The sequence below is a fragment of the Crocodylus siamensis genome, chromosome 2, assembly GCF_052110815.1.
Source record: "Crocodylus siamensis isolate JL-2025a chromosome 2, ASM5211081v1, whole genome shotgun sequence".
NCBI lineage: Eukaryota > Metazoa > Chordata > Crocodylia > Crocodylidae > Crocodylus > Crocodylus siamensis.
Window position 1 is genome coordinate 74,137,586 of NC_143396.1, and position 26,893 is coordinate 74,164,478.

At 41.2% G+C, this 26,893-nt stretch overlaps 1 protein-coding gene across 1 annotated transcript in view; it reads right to left on the minus strand.

Moving 5' to 3' along the window:
* WDR17 (WD repeat domain 17) overlaps positions 1-26,893 on the minus strand; it is a 118,797-nt gene that overhangs the window by 33,787 nt on the left and 58,117 nt on the right. Inside the window, exons 5-12 of the mRNA XM_090036151.1 lie at positions 22,182-22,433; positions 21,312-21,434; positions 19,388-19,575; positions 14,456-14,624; positions 9,654-9,745; positions 8,020-8,102; positions 5,311-5,397; positions 817-981 (exon numbers count right to left, since the gene is read on the minus strand). Coding sequence (XP_089892277.1) covers positions 817-981; positions 5,311-5,397; positions 8,020-8,102; positions 9,654-9,745; positions 14,456-14,624; positions 19,388-19,575; positions 21,312-21,434; positions 22,182-22,433 — 1,159 coding nt within the window. The remainder of the gene's footprint in view (positions 1-816; positions 982-5,310; positions 5,398-8,019; positions 8,103-9,653; positions 9,746-14,455; positions 14,625-19,387; positions 19,576-21,311; positions 21,435-22,181; positions 22,434-26,893) is intronic.

Genomic DNA, 26,893 nt, shown 5'->3' on the forward strand with positions numbered 1-26,893 from the left:
CTTGTAGCATATCTTGAGACTAACATCTTAGGCTGTTATGGACCCAAAGACAAACCAAATACTGAAGCCCTTGGGCCCTGATAGAAAATATACTGCAGCAATTTCTTCTCTCTCATACTAAAGGGACTGCAACTTACTTCTACTCTTCATAAGTAATGTGGTAGACCATGATGATAGAGATTCATACATAAGCTTGAAGTCATTCAAGATTTTTATTAAAATTAAGATATCTGATCAATTCAGAAAACAATAGGCAGCATCTGATTAAACATACAAGACAGGCACTTGTATTTTATGACCTCATAGTTAGCAATACTATCTTTTCTTATCATTGTAAAATGGAAATTCTAATGCATGTATATATTCTTGTGTTTACAGCCATAGTATTTCTCTTGCTGTTGAATTATAGTTTTCCAGAGCTAACTTATGAGAAGCATAACAACATTCTTTTGAGAGAGCCATCTTCCAAACAGAGATTCAATGGAAGGTCTTGTCACCCAGGTGTGCAGTGCCCCCTCTGGCTTCTATCCACAATAGCCATTGTATTTCCTTTACTGCTTTGTCTCTCTGTCCTCCCTTGACAGCTTCTGCATTGTACTCTGGAAGCATGGGACTCCTCAAACAGATATGGGAGTTAAGGCACAGGATTAAGCCAGATTGCACAGTTCCATCAAGGATATATTGTCTGGACAGTTTTGGACCATGATTTGAACCATGAACATTGTTTATAAATGCTAAGATAACAGCAATATTTAAAATTATTAGAAGGACTACAACTTGAGACCTTAAGTTTCTCCTGGAGTCAAAGATACACACCCATCATCAGAGCCACTGCAGAGGATTCCTTCTCTTAAAGGAGACCACCGTACATGAAACACTTTTGCAGTATGCCCACTAAAAACCTTTAGTGGTTGATCAGAGCTGGTTGCTAGGTAATAAACACGAACATTTTTATCTTCACAGCCAGTAGCTATCATATCTCTGCAGAACAACAACAGTATAGTCATCAGGCATTAGGAGTCACTGGGAACGTTTTTAATTTTATAAAATGGAAACAATTACACAAATTTTAATGTATACTCAGAAAATGTGGCCTGGGTTTGCAGTGGATTTTTTTCTGTTATTTTTGTCTGTGCTATTTATTAAAAGATTAGTTGCTACATTGACAGAACACATTTCTGTGTCAATAGCCTGTATGTGTTGTGCTCAGTGTTACAAAACCATACATATTACAACATTTAAAAATAAATCAATGAACATAATATTTGACTGCAGCTGAATTCAAAGTCAAACAGTGAATAAAAGAAGTGATAAAAGTTACTTATCCATCACTTGTGGGTTTTTTTTTTGATCAGCCTTTTCTGGAAAAGTTCTTCACCTGTGAGCAGTTCTCCCACTATCTCCAAGCAAACTCATTTGGCTTACCAGATGCTGAACCCCTGTACCTTCCCACTCACATGTAGCCTCACTTTTGGATGACTCAGCCCTACTTCTAGATGCCAAAATCTCCTGTAATTTTCTCTCCCACAACATGCACTCAGACTCATCTCTTGATATTACTAAATTCTGCACTGAAATCTAGTCAGTCTTATATGTGGTACTTTGTTAGTAGTGCACTATGATCATTACTCATTCTCTAAGTCTTAAGAATCCACTACTTGCCACCGCTGGAGATGGGACAGTGGGCTAGGTGGACCTTTGGTATGACCCAGAATGGCAATTCTTATGTTCTTAAGAGAAAATACAAAATAGAAAATAAACACTTTTGATTAAGTGCGTGTTGAAATTTCAGTCTGATCCTCCCCCCCTCCCCCAAAAGACAACATTTTAATTTAATTTCCTATGGAGATATTTTGGCAATTAATCATTTCTGAAAATAATTGCTGCTCCTTTTCAAGCTGTTTAGCACTTTTACCTTGGAAAAGTATTTCCTGTAAAACCCTAAGGCTATATTCTAAAAGACTTCTTACTTATGCTATAATCTGTAAAGATAAAATAAGTAAATCTACCTGACAGTATTCAGGTTTGTCTTATCTGGGCAATTTTTTATTGTTCTAGAGCACGAACTGCAGAAATTGAGAAATCTATCCCTGAGACTGCAATCACCGTTCAAACCCCATACTCCTGAATTTACTTCTGTGTAGAAGGTGAAGTATGACTTGACTAATCTATAAGGAGGAGAGGAAATTACGTGCTAGTGGCACATGAAGGGACGAGAAAGCAGCAGACACTCCTGCTTCATTATAGACCTAGTGGGCCTCTCTCAGAGCAAGCCACAAGAAACTGGAGAGAGAGTCAGCAGCCAACTCAGCCGTACTGTATAGAAGGAGTGTCAACCTCCTATGATCCTATGACCCCAGCTGACTTCCTGCCCTTTGGGCAGGGGGCTGGACTCGATGATCTCCCGAGGTCCCTTCCAGCCCTAATGTCTATGAAATCTATGAAATCCATCCATTACCTTCAATTTGATACAGTGATCAGTTTTCCAAATAGAATTTAAATTTTAAGTGCTTAGGAAAGATGTTAGAGATTTTTTGTTTTTAATCTCCTATAGCCAATTTTAGCATTCCAGAATTTACATTAAAAAAAAAAAATTCACTCTTTTTTGCAATTTTTTTTTTTTTACTAATAATTGAGTTTTGGTACAATTTCTGATAGAGATTTCAATATTAGTATTGCTAAAGTTAGTAGAATTAATGTTAATGTTTTAATTCAAATTAATATTTTTGCTGGTCAGCACTTCTGAACTATTGCCTCTATCACTTCACTTTAGCAATACTGAAACTTCGATATACTCTTTATCTTCTTTTTGATTAAATCAAATGTGAGCTCTCTTTCACATGTGTTTAATTATTTTATAGAACTTAAACTTCCTTAATGGGAAGTAAATTTTTTGTTCTGATGTATGGGAATTAACTATTAATGCAATTTCACTGTTAACTCATAAATAATGTTCTGTTTGCTCATAAACAGAATTCTCTCTTTCAGATACAAGAATAAATTCAGCCTCAGTGCTAGATTATACCATACGTCATCACAGGGTGCATTTACGCATTGCCATATGACGACATTGTCATGGCACCGTGCTTTAGTACTTACTTTTGGAAGTACTAAAGCACAGTGCAGTAACTGCTTGTACTGTGCCGTGTGCACAGTGCACGGTTAGATTCTGCCGCGTTATTGCGCATACAGCAACATAGTGAGTCCCTATGTTGCTGCAGGGTGATGTGTAGACATGCCCACAGAGTACTATCAATGTAACAAATGACCCCACGTAGAGATAGGTAGTTAGTCATGTTAGCTTGGACAGAAGGCAGGGCAGGACACCTTACAGACTAACAGAGGGATGTCAACTCACCTTGCAAATCCAGCCTGGGGTATGTGGCACTGACAGCTCTGGCTCGAACTCAGGGCATGAGGCATAGCTTCAGCTCCCTCTTTGTGCCCAATGCTGGAGCTGATGCTGCAGTGTGCCCTGTGCCCTGTGCCCTGGCAGCTCTAGCTCCAGCATGGAGCATACAGTGGCAGTGGTAGTGGCAGCTCCAGCATGGGACAGCAATAGAGCCAAAAACTGGAGCTGCAGCAGTAGTGATGGGTGAGGTGGCCTAATGATAGCCATGGCTTTCTCAGTCTTTGATTACCTTCCTGCCACCAATCACTGTGTCTACCAGGCCTAACGGCCCCAGATTCTGTGGCACACCATAACCTACAACCATGCCCCCCAAATTCCAACGGCCTGCTGGTAGCCCAGCAAGTTGGACCGAGCAGCTGTGCAAGCCAGATCCAGCCTGTGGGCCATTTGTTTGACATCCCTGAACTAACTTGGTCAGAGAGGCAGGTGCTTTTGTAGGCTAAAGCCTACTTTGTCAGGTACTAGAAATGGATTTGCAGAGAGCAGGGGTACTAAACAGAAAGAAATAAAGTCAAAATATAAAAGACAGGGTAAAGGGGAGGAAAAGAGGAGGCACTTCTGAAAGAGGTAAAGAAGGTAGGTTGAAGAAATCTAAAGAGATAAACAAAGCAGTTTAAACCACTGAAGGACATAAAGTTTATAAATATCAGTCCTGATAATGAAATAAGAATCCAGAGTCTCTGCTGAGACCACGCTTATCACAATTTCATGTTCAAGTCAGTTTTTAAAGTGTTAATGTTTAAGAACAGTTTCTCCGAGACCAGTGCAGGCACATCTCAGGAGGTTAAAATGTTCTGTCAAAGGCTTCTTTTTGTTTCTTTCTGAAAGTGATATAAGGTCAATGCCCATTCATTCTTTCACAGTGGACAGATGGGGGGGAGGTTAATCCTATGTAGACAGAGGGGCACGTGACATTGTGGAACAAGAAATCATCCACAGACTGGACTGCATTACATACAGTCTCACAGCAAATCTGGATTCTTATCCTACTGCCTGGGCTAGCTGCTATAATCCTTATGTCCCTTACCTTCTCCTCTCTCAGCAATGCCCCTCCCCTATCCTTTCCTTTCCTTTTCCCTGTCCTTTCTTTTAGTACCCCTGCTCTCTGCAAGTCTAGTCGCACCACTTGACAAAGTAGCCTGTAGTCTACAAAAGCTTATGCCTCTCTAAACAAGACTTTAAAGGTGCCACCCTTCCCTGCCATATGACCACAGGGTCACTGGGGGTTTCTCACAGCACTGAGGATTCTCCTGTTCTGCAAGCCATGCCACAGGCTTTTGTCAAACTTCACCTAAAAGCAAAATGTAGGTTTATTCCAAAAAAAACAATCCTTAAGAATGGAATTGCTCAAGTCTGTATTTATTGTCATGCTGAATTTAAAATGGTATTTTCTCAGTTTTTTAAGTAAAAAGATTTGAAGTTCACAGATCTACAGATTCACCCTGGAATCCAAGTGTCAAGCTGAGTTCTTCTCGTGCATCATCATCATGCAATACAAGAACTTTAGACCAAATCCTGTTTGTATTTAATTATACATGTATGAAGGCAGAATGTGGCCAGCAGATTTTGTATTTACTGGCACATAATAAGAAAAAAAGGATCTAGACTGGCCCATTTAGACCCAAGATTGACACTGAAAAGTATTTTTCAGTCACTGATTTTAATGAAGAATTGTACCTCAAGTATGACAGAACAGCTTGTATTAAAAAGCAATATTTTTACAATAAGGAGTAGTAAACTGGTCTTTTATAGTATGTTCTCAGGAGTCTCTGACTTCACAAAAACTGTATCAATGCAGTGACACTAGGTTTTTTTTTTTGATAACCATGTGTTCTCTTTTTGGTTATTCATTTAAATTTTAGATATAATTAATCCAGGAAATTTAAAATTTTACTCACTTATTGTTTTGACTCCAATCACAGCCAAAAACTGCAGCTGGATGTTTGTACTTGTGAAGAACTCTGCCATCAATGGTTCGAATAATACTGAAATCAATTACAACACAGTAATAGGGGAAAAATTAGCAGACTGAGTAGGATTTTCCAGAGGTCAAAATATGATTTTACATGTGGTCATCACCATAAGAAGTCAGATTGCAAAGATGCATCATGAAGGAAAAACATGAGAAGGCTTCCTATTTCTGCAGCCTCATAGTTAAAGGACTAACTATAACTATAGCACCTCTGCTTCTCCAAATGCTTAGAGTTCATACTCTTAGAAATGTTACATTTTCCCTGAGGAGATGTGAAAAAGTGGACTGATGCCTCTCAAGGTTTCCACACTGCCCTTACTCAAGGGTAACTTTACTCATGGCAGGAACTTTAAGGTAAAAACTGGGCTTCTGGGTTTTAGAACAGTAAATTTTGATTTATATATAGCAAAATGTTCTTTAAAAGTTATACCTTTTTGTTAGGGTTGAGGGTAGATAGATAGGAAACGACAAGTACAAACTAATAAATTTTGAAATGTCCTGATACATAAACTATTAAAACACTTAGTACTGAACTTGCATTTTCCAGATTTTGAAAACAGTTAGACAGACTAGAACATGATAATCTTTGTTGTAGCAGTACGAATTCAAATACTGCCTTTACTGTCTAACCATTACGTTAGCATTTCCAATATCTTAGTCCATTAATTAAATCTACTATTTTTAATACAGATACACGTTTTTAACAATTAAAGATGAGTATTGTCTATCTCTTCAATATCTCTCTCTCTTCTTACAGGTAGGAGAATTGAGAAAAATAAATGTGCCTTGGATAATGAAGTTGAGACTTGAGCTCCTCCTTTTTGACATACATTTATTTAACTGTTCTTTCAGGAGATGAAACAGCTATGCCACCATCAATATGTTAGGCTGATGGCTTCTAAAACCAGTGGACCACTGTTAGCCCTCAACATTTCTCAGGCCATCACATTGGCTGATCTTTAAACTTTTGAGGTTATTCAGGGGGAATAACCTTACCATTTACCATGGCATCTCAGACCACAGTTCGGGAACAGCATTAGGAAAATGCTTCCACTTTAACTGCATATGCTTACGCTCTCTGGTTAAATCTCTGTTTGGTTTAGTCTCGGAAGGTGGCAAAAGATATCACCTTTGTGCTACCATAAATTTTTTTTATGGCAGCACAAAATGAAAACAGATGTCCCTAGCTTGTGTCACAGCATGAACGCTCAAATTTATGGCAATAACAGAAAACAGTGATAAACTGAGCTGCTTTATTGTGGCTGACACTTGTTTATTTATGACAGGAGAGTGTGGGCAACCTAAAGCTGCCCACGCTCTCCAGCCATCGGGGCAGGGGCTCCACAGGCTTGAGCTGCCCAGTCCTGCACACCCCAGGAATTCTTGGGAAGAATCTGGCCCCTCAAACCTTGGAAGTGTCTGCCTTACTTTCCCTGTTTACCTAGACGCATGCCCAGGGTCTCTAGGGCACATCTAGGTAACAGAGGAAGTTCAGGGTTTCACCCTGACATGTGGCACGTGTCTGCAAATGGGAGTTTCCCCAATTAGAGACATGCACCCATGTCAGACCATGGCAGTAAAACGTGATGGGGGATTCCTTCTCCAAGGGATTTCCCCAGTGCACATCTGCAACTGCAGAGGGGGAAAACTCCAAGAGTGGGTCCTGTTCTCTGCAGGATTACCCCACTATGCATATCTACAGCCCAACAAGGGAGGCATATCTGCAAGCTGGGAGAGGAGAGCTCCCATAGGGGAGACCTCTTGCTTGCAGACATGCAGTGGGGAAATCTCCTGCAGGGGGAGACTGGGATCATGATCCCAGAGTCCCTCTCATTGGGGAAGCTGCTCAACAATCAGCTGATTGTCAGCTGACTTTAGAGGCCCACTGAGCCGGTTCAAGTACCCCTGAAGCTGTCTGATGATCTGATTGTTGGATACTTGGGACAGCATTAGAGTTTGCACTGGTTGCAGTACTGTCATTCCCAGTCAAAAATCAGCTGATCATCAGCACCATCAAACCCCAGGTTGTTCTGGAGTCAGCCAATGATCAGCTGATCGGCGGTTCACAGGGAATGCAAAGGTGCCCATTTAAGCCCTGGAATGATTCACCCTGGCACACATTCATTTTAAGGCAAGATGGAAACCAGCTACAAAATTATTTCACAAAAAATGTAACAATGTGTAATAACTTTGGGACTGATTTCACTTTCTGTTGTGCCATTAATTGCCTGAACATGTGGCCAGGTTATACCTTAAGATGCATTGAACTGGTTAATCACATCTTAAGCATAACATCTGCCACGGCCATTGGAAATGCCACAGAAAGAGTATGTCCTATAGGACATATCTTTTGTCTCTCCACAACCACAACATTACACCAGAATTCCATACCAGGTCCTGCCTATCTGTAATTCAGGCAATAACACACATATCCCTAACATAAACAATACTGCACTTTTCTTAGAAAACGGCATGATGACTGCAAATACTACTACAGTGCTACAGGGCTTTACAGTAATACACATAAACCAAAACACATACAACGGTTATATACATCGGTAGCTTAAATATGGATTTATGGTGCTATCAAAGTTTACTTGCTCAAAAGCTGGATTATTTTCAACATGGTACTTACCAATATCCATCACCACTGCAGGTTGCTATTCTTTTGGAATCTTTATGACTCCAGGCAATGCAGAAGATTCCATTCTTTCCATGCTTCAAAAAATGCAAAATACCTATCAATAAGAAATAATTCACCCCTTTTTCTCTTATCTACTGACTTCTCTGTGGTGCTTTGCTTTCCTAGTAGAATTTCTCTTTTGCTCCAAGTGCATTGTACATTTCATTTTTTCTGACTAAGAAGCCTTAAACTTAGCCAAACTGACCATGAAGGAGGCATGGCAAGAGTGCTACTTCAAAACAGTATTCCCTACCTGCTCTGCTTTTATAATGAAGACAGAGCTGGTACCTGGGTTCAGAGAGCCACAACTGAGCACAGCTGAAGAATTAACATTTTGGCCAAACCCATTTTCACTTTTTTTTTTTTTGCACGTCTGCAGCTTCTTTCGGCATTTCTACACAGCCTGAGATTGCATGCAGCTCTGTGCATGGTAATTTATATATACTCTGGAGCATGCTCAGTAGGCCTGAGTTCCATTCAGGCAGCTGCCTGCTGAAACGGTATTGCCCAGGTAAGTGCATAAAGCTGGAAACATCTTATGCAAAAGACCCAGGGCAAAACAAAATGCTAAAATGTGAACAAGTTCCAAAAACCAGTTACATGGATGAATATGCGCCGTTTGGGTGTGTATAAGATTGAGTCCTTTGTGTTTATATAAACTTGCAACTTCCATTAGGGCTATCATAAATCTACCTTGGACAAAACCAAGAAAGTTGGCTGAGAAAAGCATTTAGAAAAACTGGTGGAATGTGCATCTGGCTGATAACTTACTGTAATTTACAGATTTGTAACGCAGGCATTACTTTTGGTGAACTGGATCCTGGTTGCCTGAGCAGAGGCATGCTTCTTTTTCCATCAATGTCTGCTGAGATCCCACCCTTTTGTTTCTGATACAGTTTGTTACAATTAATCATGTTTTTGTCACCTCAAGATTAGATTACTGTAGTGTGTCCTACCCAAGCCTACTCGGGGCCAAACTGACATCACTTGGAAATTGAAGTTAACACGCAATGCTGTATCTAGTTTATTAAACTTGACTTTATGACAGGAACACAAAACACCAGTGTTTCAGGACTTTCACTGGCTTCTGTGAAGTTTCTTGGTAATGCAAATGCAGAGTATAAAATGGGTATATGTACATATTCTGAATGCCTGAATTAACACAGCACTACCAATACTGTATTGCTGATACAGAATCCAACATCAGGACTGAAAATTGAGCCTGCACCTTGTGTTTGAGAGTAGACAGCTGCAACACCATCTTAAATTTTGATATTCAGATTCTGAGGTTATGCCATGTGCATGCACACATCTGAAATGGAAGAATCTGTTATACTTCTGAAACCTCTCTAAATCAATTAATGACATTTCAGAGCCCATCTGGTACTTCATTATCCTCCTGCCAAAGCAGTCTGAGAAATGAAGAATACCTGCTCTAGAGATAAGAGCAAGGGTACAATATGCTTACCGTAAATTTAGTTTATATACGTCCTTAATAAATGCAAATACTGAACCAGATTTATCTATACTATCACTAGAGGGAGCCAATAACTTATATATAAAAGACCGAACCAAAACTTTCTTACCTCGCTAAACCGGGTTATCATTTTCCCTTTTGGAACATCCCAAATAAAACCACCATTTCTGGATGTCGCGCCAGCTATGCAATTCAGATCCCCTTTAAGAACAGACATTTATGAGATATCATACTGCAATGTCACAGAGACATTTTAAAATGTCATATTAAATTCTTGTATTAAAATGTAAAAGACTACATAGCCATGTGACAACAAGGGCAAATTAAGAGTGAATCTTCACAGCCTAAACCCAGCATTTGGCACCACTGAACCCAGTGAAAAGCAACAGTTCTAGGAAAAGCCTCATGCTCTGTTCTCCCTTCTGATTCTGGGAACACTGTGCGAGGTAGACACTTACTATTTGCATACGTGTTCACAAATCCCTTCCCAAGTCCCTACTACTGAATGCAACTAAAGGACTAGATGTTGCACAGGATAACTGTTCACTGTGCTTTTAGCTTTCCATAAATGGTCACAACGTCTGATAATTAGAGATTAAAATACAATGGGATAGTAACTTTTTAAAAGCTGGGTCCCTGAAGTGTGCCCATCAGTGATCCTCCTTCACCCTACCCCAGAAGTCTGTGAAAACCCTGGGGCGGGAGGATCACAGCAGGGGGGATCCTTCTGTCCCAAGGGTGCACGAGGTGCCTTTGCAGCTGGGAGCCCCTTAACTGGAGTATATGGGGCTCCCAGTCACAGGAGCTGTCTTCTTGCCAGCGCAGGGGGAGCTTGAGATTGCCAGCAATAAGGCACGATGGGATCTAACATGTAATCCCATAATCATGCCTCCTGCCATGCACACATGGCATGACAGGAGGCTCAATTGTGCAAAACACGCATTAGAACTCATCATGCCTTTACCTGGATGTGTAGAGGAGGCCTATGAGGTGGAGTGCAGAGATGCCATCAGGGGTGGGAGATTTAGGCAGATGTTGTCAAGAATAGGCAAAGCTTAAGTGGTAGGGGAAAAAGCTTAAGAATAAAGAATAGGCAAAGCTTAGGTGCTAGGGGATTTGGTGGACAATCTTCCAATTAATTTTAGTGAACTCCCTTGCCTGATACTCAATATCGAAATTACAAAAGATCAAAAACATATGATCTCCCCCCCTGCCCCATGAGCTCAATTTGAATGACATTCCAACATAATGAATCCTAACTTTAAAAGAACTCAGAAAGAATCCATAATGGGAAGCTCCCACATGTATATGGTTGGAATTTTCATGCAACAAGGTGATTAGCAAGAGGAGTAAGCAACACGAATAAATATTAAGAAAGGGATAACAGGAAGACAGTGTGTTAATTCATTTCCCTTATGTAATTGTTGATAAAGACAGCTAAATACTAAATGCTCCTGAATAGATGCCTTGAAGGACAAGTCTAAAAGTGATTGTGCCAGTTTCCAACAGATAAAAAGATTAATTTAAATTATAGAAAGCTGGAAAGAAGACAGTATTAAAAGAGGGGTGGTAGGACCTGCTAGCCACAGGGAGAAATAAAAATAATAGAAGTTTTTGGCAGATTCTAGTCAAAGAGACAAAACAGTTTAGCTTAATTCCCAATGTGCAAATTCCTGGAGAAACGCGTTTCATTTTTTTAAATAAAATTTAACAGCTCTCATGTACCTGGTGAGGGAAGTGAGATGGTTTGCTGAAGGAAATTTTGTAAGTTAAATTTGTCTCAAACTCATAGTCCCAAAACATAGTAGTCCCAATCTTTTAAAATGGTGATAAGAGATCCTGCAACATACCATCTTATTAGTCTTATGTGTATTCCAGCTAAAATATTTGGGAGACTCTCATCTATATACATGGAAAATTCTGGGAGAAGAGCAGGCCAGTTTCAGAGAAAGCTATTCTTGCATGCACCACTGCTTAGTGTTGTATTATTTGGCATCAAAATATATGAAATGTACACAATCGTGTATATTTAGCCTTCATAGATCTCAAGAGAGCTTTTGACTCCATAGACCAGGGGTGGGAAAACCATGGCCCATGGGCCAGGACCAGCTGATTGCATCTGGCCTGTGACTCCCCTGTGGCATTCTACATGAGGCCGCACTCCCACCCACCAATGGTACCACCCTTACCCCCATCCCAGCCAGCACGTTCAACTTCCTGGCAGGGTTGCTCTGGTTGCTGCTGCAGCTGCCCAGGTACAGCTCATCTCCCTCTACCTCCAGCTGCTTCTCCTCCTCCTCCTGCCACTGCTGCACCACTCCAAGCAGCAGGTAGCGTGGGGAAGCAGTAGTGGCTGTGGGGACATGTACCAGGCACCACATACCCAGCCAGATGTGGGGAAAGATGCAGCTGGACAGCTCTTGCACCGGCACACAGGGCTGTGGCTCCAGCTCCAGGTGCCAGCTGCCTTCCATCCACTCCACCCGCCGACAGGATGAGCAGTCATTTGTAGGTGGCCAAGAGGGTGGAAGTTGGCTGGAGTGGTGCAGCAGGGGCAGCAGAAGAAAGAGGAACAGGGAGGAGCTGCTGGAGGCGGCTGGAGCCAAGCAGTACTCAGGCAGCAATGGGAGCAGCCCTGCCGGGAAGCTGTACACACTGGCTAAAGCCAGGGCTGGGGCAGGGCTGTTGGCAGAAGCAGGGTAGGCTGCCCCAGGAGGGAGTGGGTAGGTCTCAGTCCCATGTGAAGCACCATGTGGACAGCTTCGGGATGGATGGGGAGAAAAACAGAAATCACATTTGCACCACAACACTCGGATGAGCTCTGCTGCACACGGCTTCTGCCTGCCTTTCTCCTCCCACCCACCTGTGGCTGCTTCCCAGGACCTACCGTGTGGGTAGCCCTGGCACATACCTACCTCCCATGCCACTCTATACCCCCTGCCATACACACAATAAGACTTTATCTGGAGCTATTATGCAATTATTTATATATACACTACTCAAAAAAAAACATGTTACAGTAGATGCTTCATTTTTTTTTAGCAGAGAATATTTTTTATCTATAATTTGTTAAAATGGCATCTTTTGAAAGTTTGTGTGTGTGAGGCCCTCGACAGCTCACCAAAACTCATTAAGTGGCCAGCTGGCTGAAATAATTGCCCAGCCATCCTATACACTGGTTAAAATACTGGAAGAAATTGGTAGTAACATCAATTAACAAAGCTCTTTTACAATTAATCATTGCTTGCTATTCAAATACAGCATCTAGGGTGAGTTATGGGATTAGTGGTGCCCTGTCCAGGAGTTTTCCAATGAAGACAAGAGAATGGCAAGGATGTTTGCTTGTTCTCTACTTTTTAATCTATTCCTGAATAGTCTAAAACATGTGCCAGCAGGAAATGAGTTCCATGGACCCACAACACTGAATGCTTCTATCCCTGTCTTGTTTTATAAAAATGACGCACCATTAATGTTATAAGCCTAGGTATGTCTCCAAAGGTTATTACATGCTTTTCAAAAGTATTGTCTCTCAAATGGCTTGGAAATCAACACTGTTAAACCCAAGGTATTAGTTTTTGGGAACAAAAGGAACAACTATTGTTTTTACAGAAAAAGAAATTAGAGGTGGTGTCCTCATTTAAATACCACAGGATTTAATAAAAGTCTAAGCTGGAATAAACACACTGAAAATGTAAGTATTAAGCGTGGTAGTGCTGCCAGTCCCACCCTTTTAAAAGTCTACAGATTTAAGGCAGTGTTCATTCTATTGTACGGAGTGGCCCTATGGAGCACTGACCCCATGGTTCATTCCAAAATATAAAAAAATTTTAACTACTTTTTAATAGAGCTTTTATCTCTACTAAACTCTACAATGGGATGGCTTATGCCAGGGGTACTTGAAAAGGCCGTAGGGGGTATGCACGGGTGTGCGGGTATGGAAGTCGCCATGCACCATCCCACGCAGGTACAGCCCACCCAGCTGGACACGGGGGGGCCACGGAATGCTCCGCTTTTGGCTGTGCACCACCCCCCACCCCCTGTTCCACATCCAACCGCCAGGGATATATTGATCCAAAACAGTTGAAAACCCCTGGTTTACCCTATCTGAAATGGGCTGCTTAATTTGAGTACTTTAGCTTAATTAAGAACTCTAAATTACTGGATACATATTAGAGCTTATATCTCTATCAGATACGCATGTATATATCTTATTTAGTCTATAAAAGTGCACCTCTACCCTACCTTTTGACGGACTACTGACTAAAACAGCTAACTACCTCTCCTTAGTACCTCTAGTGGACAAAACTTCAGCTGATTTCAGTGGCTGTTTTTACCTATATAAGAAGTACTGAAATGACCCTTTAGTAAAATCTTCTTCAAACTGCCAAGCTGTAATAGCTGTGTCTGCTCTTGGGAAGTGTGACATGGGCTAGGCAAATAAGACCCTTCACCCCAGGCGTTGAAGCAAGAGGAAAGCTTTTTTGTGGTCAGATCAGGATCTTTTGCAGGTGCTATAAACTGGACAGGATTTGTCCCTCACAGATGGTCGGCAGCACCACAAGAGAAGATGAAGGAATTACATAAGAATTTGAATTCATCAGTTCAATACCCTTTTGTGCAAGAAAATGACTTCTAATCATAGAAATCAAACCAAGGTAAGGCTGTAAAGGACCTCAAGAGGTTATCTAGTCCCCTGCTCTGCTCTGAGGCTCTCTAGGATCCAAATGCATGTTTGTCTTAAAAACACAAAGAAGCTTTCACACCTTCCTTAAGTAATTTGTGTTTAACTATCCTTGTAGTAATTTTTTTTAATATCTGCCTTAAAACTTGCTTTTTCTTTGCTGCTAATTACCCCCACTATTTCAATAACATATAAATAAATATTCAAAATTAAAAATTACACACACTTACCTGGAGCCCAAGAAAGGGAATAAATGACTCCTTCATTACCAGGAGAGGTGTAAACTGCTGTTAAAGTGTTGATATCCCATACTTTTATTGTCCCATCAAAGGACGCTGTGGCTAGAAGGTCAGGATTATCAGGTTTGAATTTGCAGTCAAAGATTGTCTCAACATGTCCCTAGGATAGGGAAATCATGAATACTGGCATATTAATAACAAAGTATTTTTCTTACATGTACTGTTGATTTAATGCCATATTTAAGTCTTTACTATAGTTTTCACAATATCTTTATGTGCAAATTCTCAATGAAGGAGTTTACAAGCAATTACATGTGGATTTTTACTTAGCTATATTGCTCAAATTATGCATTAAGATTACAAAATGCCAATAGGTTAAATTAGAGAATGATATAGCCTGTTAAACTGTTAAAACACTTATTTCAAGGTTTATTTTCAAAAAAGCTTAACCAATTTTCACCATTTAATTTAGTTTGTAGAATTTATGGCCAAATCAAATTAATTTCAGAGGTTTAAGAAATTGGGAAAAAAATGGTAAAAAATAGAATGGTAAAAGCCAACACACCTTCACTTGAATGCAATATTTTAAAATACAGTGTGTTATGACTTTCTAAACCAATTATGACAGAGCCATACAATAAAGCTAATCAGTTAATAGTAAGAAATATTTAATAATGGTCTCTGGATCTTTCCTCTCATTCTTTCCAACCTTTTTATAACAGCTGTATAGTTTATACCAGGGTGGCTCAACCCCCAGCCTGCAGGCCACATCTGGCCTGCAGAACTATGCCAACTGGCCCTCAGAGATCCCCATGGGTCCAGAAACTGGTGGTGGGCAAGTGGTAACATAAATTGCTGCTCCCCGTCTGCCAAATTTCAGGTCCCATAGGGAAACTCTGGGCCAGACAGCATGCTGGAGGGGAACAGGGCCTGATCTGGGTACACAGGGGCTGGCTGGAAGCAGTGTGGAGCTTGATCCTGGTGCACAGGGTCTGATCCAGCCTCTGGACTGGCCACAGATTTCATTCCACAGCCCAAAAAGGTTAAGCACCACTGGTTTATACCATGAGTCAAATTCTCACATAAGCATAACCTCTACCATACAACGGGTAAATTAACTAAGTCATTGTTTGTGCAGTTGCATAAATGTAACTTAGGAAAAACTGGTTTTGGAGAGCAGCTATTATTATGACCAAGGTGCTATTATTTATCCTTTCCAAAACACAAAGTTATTTATTTCTATATCAAAATTAAATTCTTATGTTTCTTCTCCCACCCCCACAAATGTACGTGCTACTTGCCCTGTGGTTAAATAACACCCCATTATGGAAAGCAATCAGGTAAAACTGAAACATGGAAGCTGGAAGGTGTAGCTCTCAATGGCTGACCACCTTATGCTCCCATAAAAGTGGACTAAAAATGAAAAAAGCAGCAGAGACAGTTCCAAAGCATTATTTTATCTCTCCACACATTCCCAAGTCCCATATCTTTTCCAGAAACAAGGAAACAGAAAAAGCAACAGGCAGTCTGCAAAAGCAACAAACAAGAATTCCAATCTTTTATTTACTGGCTTCCAGTTCATATTTCTGCTTCCTTTTGTCTAACCATAGATGCAACAGTCATACACATAATAAGCTTCCCTACATATAATCAAACGTTTGTTTAAACTATACTTCAGAGCCTTGTTCCTAAATGAAACATTAAAAAGATTAAAAATATGTTGTAGTTGGTGAAGTTCTACCGGAATCCAAGGTTTTCCAGATGTGGTAAAGCTAAAGTATACACAGTTAATCTCTTGGAGGTGTAGCTAGCTATTTCTGTGCCCTGAGAAGAGAGGGCTGGGGTTTATGCTGAGCCCAGGAGAACAGGAGTGAGGGGAAGGCAGCCTTACCACAGCAAAAGCTCACTCAGGGACTGGAGACTTCTGCCCCAGAGAGCAGGACTGCAGTCATCCCATCAGCTTCACTACCCCTCTCCCATGGGTGATGCCACTGCTGCAACAGCTATCAGATAACCCTCTCACAGCTGCTACTGGCTTGTATGTGGAACATGATTGCAAAAGCCTTAATTGTTAAGATGGCAGCTCTGAGATGGTTAATGCAGGAGCTGTGGTCACATAGCAGTGGAGGGGGATTGAAGCAATAGTCACCACTCCGGCCTTTCCCGGGTTCTATTCTGGGGTCCCTCCCACAGTCAGCCCCAGGGGCTCATGCCCTGGTTGCCCACCCTCAGTTACACTACTGATCAGCTTCCACTAGAATTTACCAGAATGTGTAATACTCCACTTGTGGTGTTGCATAATTCAGGCTTAATGCAAGGTAATAAAAACACAAGTGTCATGTACACTACAGTTTCCATGACTGCTGCAATGCTAGCAGCTGCATAAACTAAGAATGACATTTCTAAAATTTCTCAGTAGAGATGCTCCATCACCACACTGCATGCAACTGCTCTGAAGATTCATATCCTTGTCTGTGATTATTTAAACGTACATCATGCAAGGTGAGGGACAGAGACTTGTAGTCATCATGTGGGTTGTAACCTGGCTCCCCTGCAGGAGCTGCTTGACCTTTTTTGCTGCCCTCCTGGTCCCAGAGCCAAAACAGGACAGTTGCAACACATGGGGCAACACCAGCTATGGCAGTGCTGAGGGCAACAGTGGTTATTTTTGTGCCCTTGCACTACACATAAACAGGTGGCGCCTAGGCTGATGATCTGATTGTTGCCCTTCAGTTATGCTACTATCTGGCCCTCTCTAGGGGCTATGAAAGACCAGAACTTTATGATCACTCTACACATGATACAGTACCTATTTTAATTTTGCATTTTATTTACAATGCATTCATTGGCTCTCATTTTGCTAGTCTTCCTCAGACAAGACTCACTGAAGTTTGGCTTACGTTTGGATTGCTGGATAAGATCTGAAGTCTGAGAACACATGATGGTAGTGTTTTTTCTTCACTCTGATTCTCTCTCTTTTTTAACTTTAATCCTACATCAAAATGTATTATTCACTTATTTATCAACAGGACAAAAAATGGATTACTGGCTATTTTGGGATGTGGCAGTCATGTTGGCTCTCTCTCATTTCAATCAGAAATTTACAGCCTAAAACTAAGAAGCCTCCCCGATAAAACAATTGCTGAAGTGTTTCAATTATAAGAAAAACTGCATTATAGAGGAACAAAAGCTGTCAGAAAATGCTGAGTGACACCGCAGGGAAGAATTAAGTTCAGCATTTTACAGTTGTTTAAGATCTCTAGAACAGGAGTGAGCAAAATACAGCCCGCGGGCCAGATCCAGCCCATCAGGTGGTTTCATCTGGCCCACAGGCACCCATCAATTAACTGTACCCCATCAGCCTGCATGCTTTTCTCCCACCTTCCTGCACAGGAGGGCCCTGGCCTGAGCCCCAGCCAGTATGTATAAATTCCAGGTGGGGCTGTTGCTGCCACTGCTGCAGCCACTGGGAAACCTGCTTGGCTTCCTTGGCCTCCAGCAGCTCCTCCTGTGTCCCTGCTGCAGTGCTTGCTCTGGGCACCAGACAGGGAAGCTGTAACTGGGTGGGAACATGGACCATGGGGCTGGGGCTAATGGGAGTGCGGAGCCGGGGCCTGAGCTGAGGAAGGCAGCAGAAGCGCAGAGCTCAGGTGGGCAGGGCATGTGTGAGAGTATAGGTGAGATATGTAGGGTATGAGGAAGGCTGGGGGGTGTGGGCCCCCCCCCCACATGCTTCAGCCCATGGCACACAGCCCCTGCTGCTGCCACTGGCAGCAGCAAGAGGCAGCGGGCCCTTGGGGTGCTCATAGCCCATGCAGGCGCAGCTGCTTGGTGGTGCGCAGTTCTAGCCATATCTGGGAGCTGCACATGGCATGAAGGAACAGAACCAGGCTGGCCTGCCTTTATTGCACGGGGCTCACGTGCAGCTCCTGGCACTTGCACACCACCGGGGGAAGCCCCACAAAGTGGAGCCACTGCCTTCCTTCCCTGTCACCTCAGTGCAGCTCACGGGACTCCACTGGGAAACAGCGCTACTTCTGGCATAATCGCATGAGCTACGTATGGTGGCAGGGAGCAGGGAAGGCAGCTGGGTCCATCACATGGGGCTTTCCCCCAGTGGCATACAAGTCCCCAGAACTGCACTTGTGCTGCACGCCACTGCTGGTAAGGGCTGTGCACTATGAGGGGAACGTATGGGAGTTTCCCCCCACCCCTCCACATACCCCAAAAACACCCCACACCCCCTAACCTCCCACATATACACATACACAACTCACCTAAACCACCCCACAGACAGCCACAGCCCTCACAAATACCACCCCCACACACCCCATCATACATGCACTCTCACCCTCCCAACCACATCCCACACACAATATACAAGAGTACGACCATTTTGAGCTGTTCTGCAATCACTTCTATATAGACTATGCAAATACATATAAATCAGGACAATTTTTTTAAATGAAATGAAAATACATTATAATAGATGTTTGACTTCTAGAATAGATGTTTCTAATCAAATGATATATGATTTCATTTTTTTCTGTTCCAAGATGGCAACCCTTCCCAAAAGTAGTATTTCCAGGGGCAAGGCGAGGGACTTCTGGTGGCAAAGGTCAGGGGTTAGGGGGCGGGACTTCTGTTCCCAAGATGGTGACCATGGGATGGGGCACCTGTCAAGGGGAGAGGTTACTGTTGCAGCCCTCGACAGCTGACTAAAACTCATTAAGCTGCCTTCCAACTGGAATAACTGCCCATCCCTGCTCTAGAACCTCAATCCTTCTTTTAATAGAAGCTATTTTAGCTGGGCACTGCAGTGTAAGTTACATGCTTGAACATTTATTATTGTTGTTAAAAGATATTATATTCATTAATAATTATTATATCATGCAAAATATTACTGAGACTAATGAAACATACCAAATCTCTAAGGAAATCCCATTTCTTGGCTCCCATGTCATAAAGCCCTACTCCACCATCCATGAAACAGCAAACAGCATGGCCAGGAGGAAGAGAAAATGCTTGATTTTGGGTTAGGGTTGGGGGTGGAACAGCCTCACTGGTAGATGATGTATGATGATTTTTAGTAGGAGAATGTGATGAAAATGCTTTATAAAAGAAAGGAGATAAACATTATCATTGTTTGCATTTTCATATTTGTATAAGAAATGGCAGTCACATCATTTGAGATCACAGCTTGTAATATTCATTTCACCACTAGTTACTGGCCAGTAAAAAGTTTTCATGAATCATAGAAAATTAGGGTTGGAAGAGACGTCAGGAGGTTATCTAGTCCAACCCCCTGCTCAAAGCAGGACGATCCCCAACTAGATCATCCCAGCCAAGGCTTTGTCTAGCTGGGTCCTAATGCCTCGAAGGATGGAGAGATCACAACCTCTCTATGTAGCCTGTTCTACCCTCCTAGTGAGAAAGCTTTTCCTAATATCTAACCTAAACTTCTCTTGCTGCAACTTGACACCATTGCTTCTTGCTCTGTCATCTGCCACCACTAAGAACAGTCTAGCTCCATCCTCTTTGGAACTACCCTTAAAGTAGCTGAAGGCTGCTATTAAAATTTCCCCCTCATTCTCTTCTCCAGACTAAATAAGCCCAGTTCCCTCAGTTTCTCCTCAGAAGTCATATGCCCCAGCCACCTAACCATTTTCATTCCCCTTCACTGAACTCTCTCCGATTTGTACACATCCTTTCTGTAGTGAGGGGCATGAAACTGGGTGCAGTACTCCAGATGTGGTCTCACCAGTGCAGAAGAGAGAAGAATCCCTTCACTAGATCTACCAGCAATTCTCCTACTAATGCAGTCCAATATGCTGTTAGCCTTCTTCACAAGGGTCTACTGTTGGCTTATCTTCAGCTTACTGTCCACTGTAACCCCCCAGAGCCTTTTCTGCACAGCCACTGCTTAGCTAGTCAGTCTCTAGGTTGGACCAGTGCATGGGATTATTCCTTCCTACGTGCAGGACTTTTCACTTGTCCTTATTGAACCTCAACAGATTTATTTTGGTCCAACCTTCCAATTTGTCTAGGTCTCTCTGAATCCCAGCCCTACTCTCCAGTATACCTACTACTCCCCTCAGCTTCGTATCATCTGTAAGCTTGCTGAGAGTGCACTCCTTCCTGTCCTTCTGGTCGCTAATGAGAAGAAAGGCAACTCTGTGCATATAGGATTTTGTGGTTCTCATAAAACATACTATAACCCAATGATGATTGGTTGAGCCCTTGTTTCTGCTTCCTGCTCTCAATTTTTTTAAAGCCTTTTGCTTTAAATAATCATAGGATAAAATACAGGAACAACAGTAGAATCAAGGAGCAGACCCCAGGGCTTTCTCCCACTATCTTCCAGATAAGTACCTTTTCTGCAGAACTGCAGTCAGGTTCCATCTTGCATGTTCTTCACCTCAATTATGTGCATTCCTTTCCACTAAAGGGTTCCATTTTCAATATGAGGAATAGAAAGTGCTCTTAGTCTAGTATAGTCCACAGCTGGAGTATGCTTGGCAAACTGGGAGATGTTGGTCTCCAAATTTGGAGGGAAGTGCCTTAGCCACTAGGTAATTTGACAAAAGGCAGACGAGACTTCCTCTCCATCCTCCTCTTCCCCCTCAATATTTATTAAATTGGATGTACAAGGTGAAAGAGGTCTGCCCACTGTGAGAAATTCATCTCACCAGGCAGAATGAAATTACACACCTGAGGCAAGATGTCTACTTTTTGGGCTAGCAGCAGTAAAGCCTTAGACACCTTAAAGTTGGAACAGGTGCTGAGCCCATATTCTTTTAATCTGTACTCATGGCTATGAAACAGTGACAACAAAACATATACTTACACTTTTTTCTTGGAGGAGAACTGAGCACATGTAACCCATGGAACCCTGTTTTCTTCAGCTTAAAATTGTCTATGGGTGTTGTACGCGATACATTCCAAATACGTAACACACCGACCTGAGAATCTGAGATGTAAAAAAATAATTTTTCTATTTATTTATTTCTTGATTTACCAACCTCTTGTCTAAATACAATATTAATATTCTAAGAAACAAAAATGAAAAATATAGCATTGAATCAAATCCATCATGTTAAAATAATATTACATATATGTTTAGTCAACTTCACAAAACTGTTACTTTATTAATCAGTGGGTCTAGCATTGGCTGATTTATAGCCCGTGGGTAAATCTATGAAGAGTGTCACATACTCTCTCACCCTCATACTCTCACTATCACTCCAACAATCCTTCAAGCTAGACTCTGACTTCCCTTGGGCTGTGTTGTTCTGAAAGGACAAAAAAGGAGAAAACCCCTAAAAACAACAGAAGGAAAAATGGAAGCAGCAGGATATGGCATAGAAATTGTACGCTTACTTCTTATCCTCAGCCAACTATAGTCTATGTTGATAAACTCATGCAAACTACTTGTCATTAAGAAAATGTTACTGAAACTGAAATCTAAATAGAAGAATTTTTGGTCATTTGTACTCATGAAAAGGAACAATACAAAATAAATTAAACCTGCCTGGAGTGGTTTTCCAGTCCTTTTCTTGGTTTATGTATTTTTTCCTAGAGTACGTTAAAATAATTTCTGTTCCTATGGATATCCAAGTCAAAGATACAGAAAAGATCAAACTTGAAGAATCAATTTTGGAGACTGAACGAGATATTTATAATCATTCAAGAACTGCATATCTTGAAGAACGCTTACCTCCAGTTATAAACATTCCAGGTGCACTAGGAACCCAGGCTAAGCACTGAACTGAGGCTGCTGCACTGGGAAAATTAAATGTAGTGATACAGGAGAGAGATTCAGAATCTACAAGTCGAATGCCATTATGTAAATTAGCAACAAGAAGGTAGTCAGTCGACAGAGGGTCCCATTCCAAGGCTGTAACTGGGTCTTCTTCATCTGTCCCTTCAAGAGACTCTGGTCTTAGGACATGTTTCTGACTCTTAGAACCTTTAAACCACAAGAAAAACAGATTGCTTAAGTTATTAACGATCACATCAACTTCATACATGTTTCATTTCTTCCTGTTTAGGTGGGCAGAGAGCTGTTTTCCTGACATACTCTGTAGCTTGTTCCACAGACAGCACTACTTGAGCCAGCAAAATTTCTCTACTGTACTCATCAAAAAGTGGTTCTGAATCCAACAGATATTTCACATAAACACACATGCACACACATTATATATATCTCTATATATCTATATATATCTATAGATAGATAGATAGATATCAAATACATATTTTTATCATATATAGTCAACTATTTATTTGACGACTAATGACAGTTACAAATAAAGATTTGCAGGACATATATATATACACAGATACATACGCACACACATACATATACATACATACACATACACAAACACACATACATATAAACACACATATGCATACGCACATATATATACACAGAATGGCCGTATACAGGTATAGAAAAGTAGAAAAAGTAGTATCTATATCTATCTTGCAAATCTTTATTTGTAGTGGTCATTAGTCAAATAAATAGTCCTAGTAACTTCTCTGAATAAAGATTCATAGATTTCCTGGAACTAGGATAAAAATTCTTTCTAAGTAAAAATAATCTACACAAATAAATCAAGTACAGATGAACAAAAGAGTGCTATAGACATATAAAATGAAGAGATGGACAGTAAGCAAAAGTAATTAAAACAGTATTTTTTTTCCAAATGTTAGATGGACAACTAGTTGTATTACTGACTGCATTATTTCCAAACCAGGATTGGGTAGAGATTGAATAGAATCATAGAAAGTTCAGGTTGGAAGGGACCTCAGGAGGCCATCTAGTCAAACGCCCTGCTCAAAGCAGGACTATCCCTAACTAGATCATCCCGGCCAAAATTTTGTATAGCCGGGTTCTGAAATCCCCCCAAGGATGGATCTTCCATCACCTCTCTGGGTAACCTGTTCCAATGTTTTACTACCATTCTAGTGGAAAATGCTTCCTAATATCTAACCTAAAGTTCCCTTGCTGCAACTTGAGACCGTTGCTCTTTGTTCAGTCATCTGCCACCACTAAGAACAGTCTAGCTCCATTCTCTTTCAAACCCCACTTCAGGTAGTTGAAGGCTGCTATTAAATTCCCTTTTAGTCTTCTCTTCTCTAGACAAACTGCATGCATACACATATACCTACAGAATGTAAAGTCAGAAGAGACTATTACATCATGTAGTCTGACCTCCTGTATTCCACAGGCCATTAAATTTCACTCATTGATCCCTGGAGTGAACCAAATGAGCTCTGTTATGATGTTTATGACACACTTTTGTTTTTTTATGCTGAGCTGGCACTGAATTTTGATATTAGAAAAACAGTGCCAGGACAAAGGTAGTAACACCATCTGTTGTTTTTGAAGTGGCCGTTTACTATAAAAAAATTCTACTTTTCTAGACATGCTAAATTCATTCTCTCTAATATTATTCAGTCTTTACTTACCTTTCAAGTTTGATAAGAAGGAATGCCATTAATTTGTCACATTTTGACACATTAGGTAATCAAAGAGATGTAATTTGTTTAATGATTGATACAGAACAAAAATAAACTACTTCCATTGACATTAAAATACTTAACTCAAATGTCTGTTTGCTAAAAAACATTCTTTTTATTAATATGAAAATACTTCACACCATAATTTAGTACATGAATTTGGTTAGTAGTGTACACTGTTTCTGGGGGTACAAAAACACTAATCCTTGCTGCAGTTGTTTGGGAAAACAGATATTTGAGACTGGATAATAGCAAGGAGTTGTATAAATGAATGTAACAAATAAACATCCATTAGTTTATCCACTCCTCGGTCAAATTCCTGCTTCAGCTAATCTTTAAGCAAGTTAGGAACCCAACTCTTCCCTTAATGCCTGTATTTAAGGGAGATCTTCTTCAGATGGCATAGAAAGATACATAAGATTAATTTAGTAAACCAAAGATCTGATTTGGTATAGAAAAATCCTACTTTACTAAGTACTTAACAGCAAGTATTCCCTGATGGGTTCTGAAAATTTCCTTTATTGAATATAAAATACCCTGTGTAAAACAGCTGAACTGAACTGAACTGAATAAATTAAAATACCTTACAGAACACCACCTTTCAGACTGTAGGCACCCTCTAGAAATTCGTAGAACTGCTTTACACCTAGTATAACCAACCAATTTTGTCGGGCAGACAGCCTGTCTATTTACTTGGGGAATTTCCTTTTCAAATCTACACAGCTATATAAAAGAACCAGCAAGATTTCATAAACTTTCAACTCCCTCATTCATCTTCCACATATTCTAATTGTGGCTTAAAATTCTTGTGACTTCTTTTTGGATTATTTTATTATGAAATGATCTCTCCTATGTGCACTCCTTTAAATCTATACATTACACGAGCTACTTCAGGTTGTGGATACATTACAGACAAGCACACTGTGGTGCTACAAAAAAGGGCACCAGCATTACATGTAACATGGGTCCAGTTACATGTAGCACAAGGGGTCTCCTGCTGGAGGGATGAAGAACAGCTGGGTCCTTGACAGCCTCAATTAGCTGCTGAGATCCTTCTGCCATTATCACAGCAGTGGGGACTGATGTTGCTGGCTCTGTAGCAGGAATGGCAAGAGCTGGTGCCCCTGTAGAAGCAGCAGCAGCTGCCACTGGTGCCCCCATGACTGTGGCAGCAGCAACAGCTGCTGAACCCACAGCACTAGCAGTTCCAGCTTCAGTGATGGCAACAGGAGCAGGAGCAACAGATGGTATGCCCATGGTGGCACCAGAAAGGGATGTCTCTGTGGACAGCTAATGCTGCCCTGGCCAGGAACAACCTTCCTCTACATCTGCTGCCCACCCCCAGTGATGAGCTAATTTGCTCAAAGCGCTCACTACACATGCGTGGCACAACCAACAGGGGTGAAACCACACCCTTCTGGTTCCACCCCTGCTTGGTTTCATACATCATGTTAGCACTGCAATCTTGACAAGAGACTCATGTGTTAGATTTCTGGTTTATAGTGCTCTACTCTCCAAATACTTGGAGAAGGGCTGGGGAGAATATTATTACAGTAAATGTGTTAATCCATGCAGGATTATTTATGCTCTGTTAATGGGCTGAGAATTTCAATAATGTAGTTAAAAATGGCTTTCTTACAGGGGTTTTAAGTTTAGCCTGATTACTTCTAAAAGCGTCTGCTTCCTGAGGAGCTCTTTAGCCAGACTTCTAATGCTCCTGCCAGATGTGCAGGTAAAGGCCTGATGGGATCCAATTTGCAATTTACACAATTTCCCTTCCTGCCATTATAACATGCAACAGATACCAACATGCCTTACTGCTAGTGTAGGAAGAGGCCAGGATCATGGCAAGTAGCAAGCTGTTATGGTTGGGTGTAGTGCCTTTAGTTATGGGAACATATGATGTGCTCTCGTAGCTGAAAGCCCTATTAGCTGTAGGCTTCTAGCCTTGGGGTCACATGGTACTCCCAGCCATTGGGGTGCACCTGGCCGTACATTCAATTAATGACATGATAGGAACCAGTCACAAATATTTACACATTTCTGTGGAACAACTTTGTGGCTTACTCCCTGTTTTATGATGACATTAATTGTTTTAACATGCAGCCATGTTACAATTTAAGATGTGATTCACTAGTTCATCAGGTCTTAAATGTAATTTGTGGCAGGCGCCTAAAGCAAAGCAGTCTTTAAAGAGACAAAACAATTAACAAACAAAACAAAATTCTGTCCTGTCCCAGAAACTGAGAAGGGAGCCCCTTTGCTTTAGCCCCAGCACAGCATCCTGGCTCCTCCATGCAGCAAGCGTTCGACCCATAGCCTGCTTCATTTTTCCTTGCAAACTGTTCCTCACAGGTTGCCTCCTCCCAGCTTTCCTCTGGGGTTTTAAGCTCTCAGTGGGATGCTCCGAACACCCCATAGCTGAATGCCTTTAATAGGGTTGCCTGCCACTTCTAAAGGGGCCAGAATACCCTACAGGGGCACAATAAGTATATCATTAAAGTGATCTCACTACAAACCATTTTGACGTATTCTAATCTTTACCACACACCTTGGTAAATTTAGATTTAACCAAGTGAATTCTCTTATTGGGTTGGTTTTTAGTTGATGACTATTTACTGTTAAAAATCCATCTCATTTTATTACTGCTATTTGCAAACAAAGTTTTAATGATAGTCAAGGGAAACTGATGCTACTAAAATGAATCCTAAAAAAAGAAAAACAACAACAATGCCTACACTTATAAATATTTTGGCTTGAAAACATCAGGTGGGGAATGGAATGGCAATTTATCTTAGTATCAAAGTTCAGCCCTTATGCGGGAGAACTCAGCAGAACCGCATCTGTTTGAACCAGACCTGAATTTAGCCTTTCACCTGTCACTGGACTAAGCCATTAAAA